The sequence below is a fragment of the Sinocyclocheilus anshuiensis genome, unplaced genomic scaffold, assembly GCF_001515605.1.
Source record: "Sinocyclocheilus anshuiensis isolate Anshui unplaced genomic scaffold, SAMN03320099.WGS_v1.1 scaffold1950, whole genome shotgun sequence".
NCBI classification, from domain to species: domain Eukaryota; kingdom Metazoa; phylum Chordata; class Actinopteri; order Cypriniformes; family Cyprinidae; genus Sinocyclocheilus; species Sinocyclocheilus anshuiensis.
This window is the reverse complement of record NW_015544259.1, coordinates 70194-73974: the sequence shown is the minus strand read 5'-3', so window position 1 is coordinate 73974 and position 3781 is coordinate 70194. Positions and strand designations below refer to the sequence as shown.

Below are 3781 nucleotides of genomic sequence, written 5' to 3'. Positions count from 1 at the left end.
ACTGCAGAGCATCCATTGCTGAGACACTGATGCAATGCTACATTTCTCCAAATCTGATGAAGAAACATACTCATCTCTATCTCAAATGGCCCGTGAATTAGTCCTTTAACGTCTACCAAACTATCTAGTTATGATCAGCTTAATCAGAAAAAGATCCCACTGAGGACAGCTGTTCTTTATTAACTGTCTTTTTAACCAGCCGTCTGTAGTCTCTAGTACAGTATCTTACAGAGAGGATGCTTTTTCCTTGAAAACGCAGATAAAGAGCTGAGCACTGCTAGGCAGCGTAAGGCCGTCTCTAGTGGTCTGTGTGTTTATAAAGGGAAAGGCTATAACCCTTCAGACAGAGAGAGCTAGAAATAACTTGAAACGTCTGGAGATTCCCTCCCATAGGACAACCCATGCAAACAAAATTCGGTTTCTTTCCACTAAATCAGACTATGAGGCACTAACCTTCTCAGGGTATTTCTGCACCAGTTCACGCACTTTAACGGCATTCCCGTGAGCCGCCTCGATAACCAGCCGGCCTGGATGATCTTGCTCCGTGGACTGAGAGAGCAGCTTCTCCAGGACTGAAATGACCGTACCTGAACGACAGTGAGAAAGAGACATCTCCATTCTGTGTTCAGAGAAGGGTTTAGTGTTACAGTCCTACAGCTCTAAACCCTCTATAAACCAGTCAGAATGAGTCAAAATGTCACCATGCATCAAACATCACAAACTGTCCAGCACTGGCACAGCATGTAAAGGAGAGAAAAAGAGAGAGAGATACACTAAAAACACACGGTGCTGAAACGAGAAAAACAAGCGTTGGTATCATGCAGGACAGTGTGGAAGAGAACAGAGGACATGCTTATCTTCTCTTTTACATTAACTCTTTCCCCGCCAGCGTTTTTGAAAAAAGTTGCCAGCCACTGCCAGCATTTTTGACTATTTTCACAAAAATTTCATGGCCACCAGAATATTTTGTTGTATGAATATCTGAACATGCAATACATCAAAATAAAGAAGAGAGCATCTACTTTTAAACAAAACATCTGTTTTATTCTAGCTTCAAGCATTCTTTTTTGACAAAACTTGAATGTAGGTAGGTTTCATTAAAAAAAAGCAACATTTTGAGCAAAAAGCTGAGAAAATTGCATTTTTTTATCAAATACTACATCTGGATCATATTCAGTAATATTATCAAAGCAAATGTGCAGTAGATGGCTTCCATCAGCACTCCCTAAGCTTGCACAGTCCTTTACCACTTCGTGGATCAACATTTCACTCTATAACATTAGGCAGTTTTCATTTATATGCTGTTTATTGTTGATAATCGCATTATTTTTCATATGCATATGCTTACATACGAGATCACATGTTTCTGCGTCTTCCTCATCTGTGTTTTTGATCGAGTGATTCTAAACTCTTTCAGGAGAACCGTAATAGCGTCCCCGAGTGTATAACATGGAAACCCGGAAATGTCTGTGTTTGGCGGTGAAAGAGTTAAAGAGAAAGTCCAGTAAAAATTGTGACTGTGAGTGACTGTGATCATTGTGTAATTATGAGCTGGGCGGACAGTGAGGAGCTACTTCCTGTGAATTCTTACTTCCTGATTCGCTGGAGTTCTCAGCCGTCATCAGATTGGCGTCGACCTCGCCACGCTGCGCAGAGAGACACGCGGGGTTAAAGGTCCACGTCTGACCTCCGAACGCCACGCGCAGGTCACCGTCTGCATACACCTTCAAAACCTTCCCGACCTGACCCAGAGCCTGAGAACACACACAGACACACACACGCACACACACACACACACACACACACAGAGCCAGACAGACACACACAAAGACAGACAGACAGACAAGACACACACACGCACACACTTTCTTTATTAACCCTCTAGTTAAAGAAAATTCTATTCCAAGTGCACCACACATGAAGTTGTAAACATGATGTAAATGTTAAACAAATCACTTGTTAAATATCTTTGCAGAAAAGACGCCTTAATGACACCTATATCTAGCACAAACTTGTCTTATACATATTATATGTTCAGAAATAATATGAGGAAAATGCTTTAAAATTCTCAAAAGTCAAGGTTATTCAAAAAATGACTGAAGGTATAACACCAGTAGACTATTATTGACTGTAAATGTTCTGTAAAAACAACAGCAGCTTTCAGCCTGTCACCATGATGCAAACATGAAATATCAGACATACAGTAGTTACAGGTTTTTTTATTTGCTTGCGCTGCTTTTCCATTGTTTTTTCTTTGTAAACATGGACGTGTTTGACTGTTGCGCTTGCGTCTCATGCATTAAACTGCAGTCTTAAAACGCTGCGCTCAAGTTAACAGAAGCTAACTCCCATCTTCTAGCATGTTTTTCCTCTTCCACTGCCTGCGTCGCATCTTTGTCAACACAAAAGCGCATTCAGTGTGAATAGCACCTAACCATATGAGCGCGTCACACATGAGCGGTTAATCACGTGCGCCGACATGCAGTTGGATAATTATTTTCTCTTTACAGTTATCATTGTCATATTGTCCAAATGTCTAATTCTAACGTTTGGAAATATTTCTATTCAAAATCAAGATTCCTCAATTTATAAAAAAAATTGAATCGTGGCAATACATTAAATTAGAATTAATAAAAAAAATCTGAAAAACCGCACAGCCCTAGCTAGAGGACAACTAAAAATCAGACGACAAGGTGTTAAATCAGTGCTGTCATGATACCTGATTTACAGTAGTCCTCACCAATTTTACAAACTTCAACAAATTGTTACATGTTCCCTTGTTTTGTGTTATTGACTCTTATTTTGATGTATTGTTCCTGTGTTCTGTCTTCCTCTGTTTAGTTCCTGTTTCCTCTGTTGCCTTTGTCTCCTTAGTAACCTTCATTTGTTCCCATGGTAATTCATTAGTCTCACCTGTTACTCATTAGCCTCTTGTTACCCTGTGTATTTATACCCCTGTGTTTCAATCTTTGTTCGTCGGTCGCTGTCTATACATTCTGTGTGTAGCTGTTGCGTGGTTTTGGTTTAGTTCCTTGTTTTGTTGCCTTTTTTTTTATTGTTTTGTGTTCATTAAATTATTGCTGCATTTAGATCCTCACCTCTTCCTTGCCTAAACTACTTGAAATACTGAATTTATTATAAATGGTAAAATTATAATTAATTATACATTTAAAAAAAGTTAATTCATAAAAATACTAATTTAAAATAATTATAAAAATACTATTTAAAAGATTTAAATACACATAATAAATTAAAACAATCATATATGAATTGGTTTTTATTTTACAAGTTAAATGTGTTTAGTTACTGACTGGCTGTTCATAAAAGAATAAATTAAATATGGCACAACTTTTTTTGTTTATTTTTAGTATCTAGTCTATCAAGGCAATTACTGGATTGCATATATTATCTCTTTGAAAAGATCACTAAAAAGTCTATAAACATCCTTTATAGACAGAATTAAGCCTTTTTAATTGGCAAGAACTTTTTAATTTTTTGTTGTAATTCTCTCATGATTTGGCAATGGTCCTGCATTTCTATTTTTAACATTTGCATTTTCTTTTCTCAAAACTGCTGCTCTTCCTGTTTAAAACCTATCTATCTATCTATCCGTCCGTCCGTCCGTCCGTCCGTCTATCTATCTATCTATCTATCTATCTATCTATCTGTCTATCTGTCTATCTGTCTGTCTATCTGTCCGTCCATCTATCTGTCTGTCTCTGTCTGTCTGTCTGTCTATCTATCTGTCCGTCCGTCCGTCCGTCCGTCCGTCCGTCCGTCC

The 3781-nt window shown here is 38.1% G+C and overlaps 1 protein-coding gene across 1 annotated transcript in view; it reads right to left on the bottom strand.

The window, feature by feature from the left end:
- Positions 1–3781, bottom strand: part of LOC107697992 (E3 ubiquitin-protein ligase MIB2-like) — a 75556-nt gene that overhangs the window by 27953 nt on the left and 43822 nt on the right. The window contains exons 9-10 of the mRNA XM_016498898.1: positions 1592–1754; positions 454–587 (exon numbers count right to left, since the gene is read on the bottom strand). Coding sequence (XP_016354384.1) covers positions 454–587; positions 1592–1754 — 297 coding nt within the window. The remainder of the gene's footprint in view (positions 1–453; positions 588–1591; positions 1755–3781) is intronic.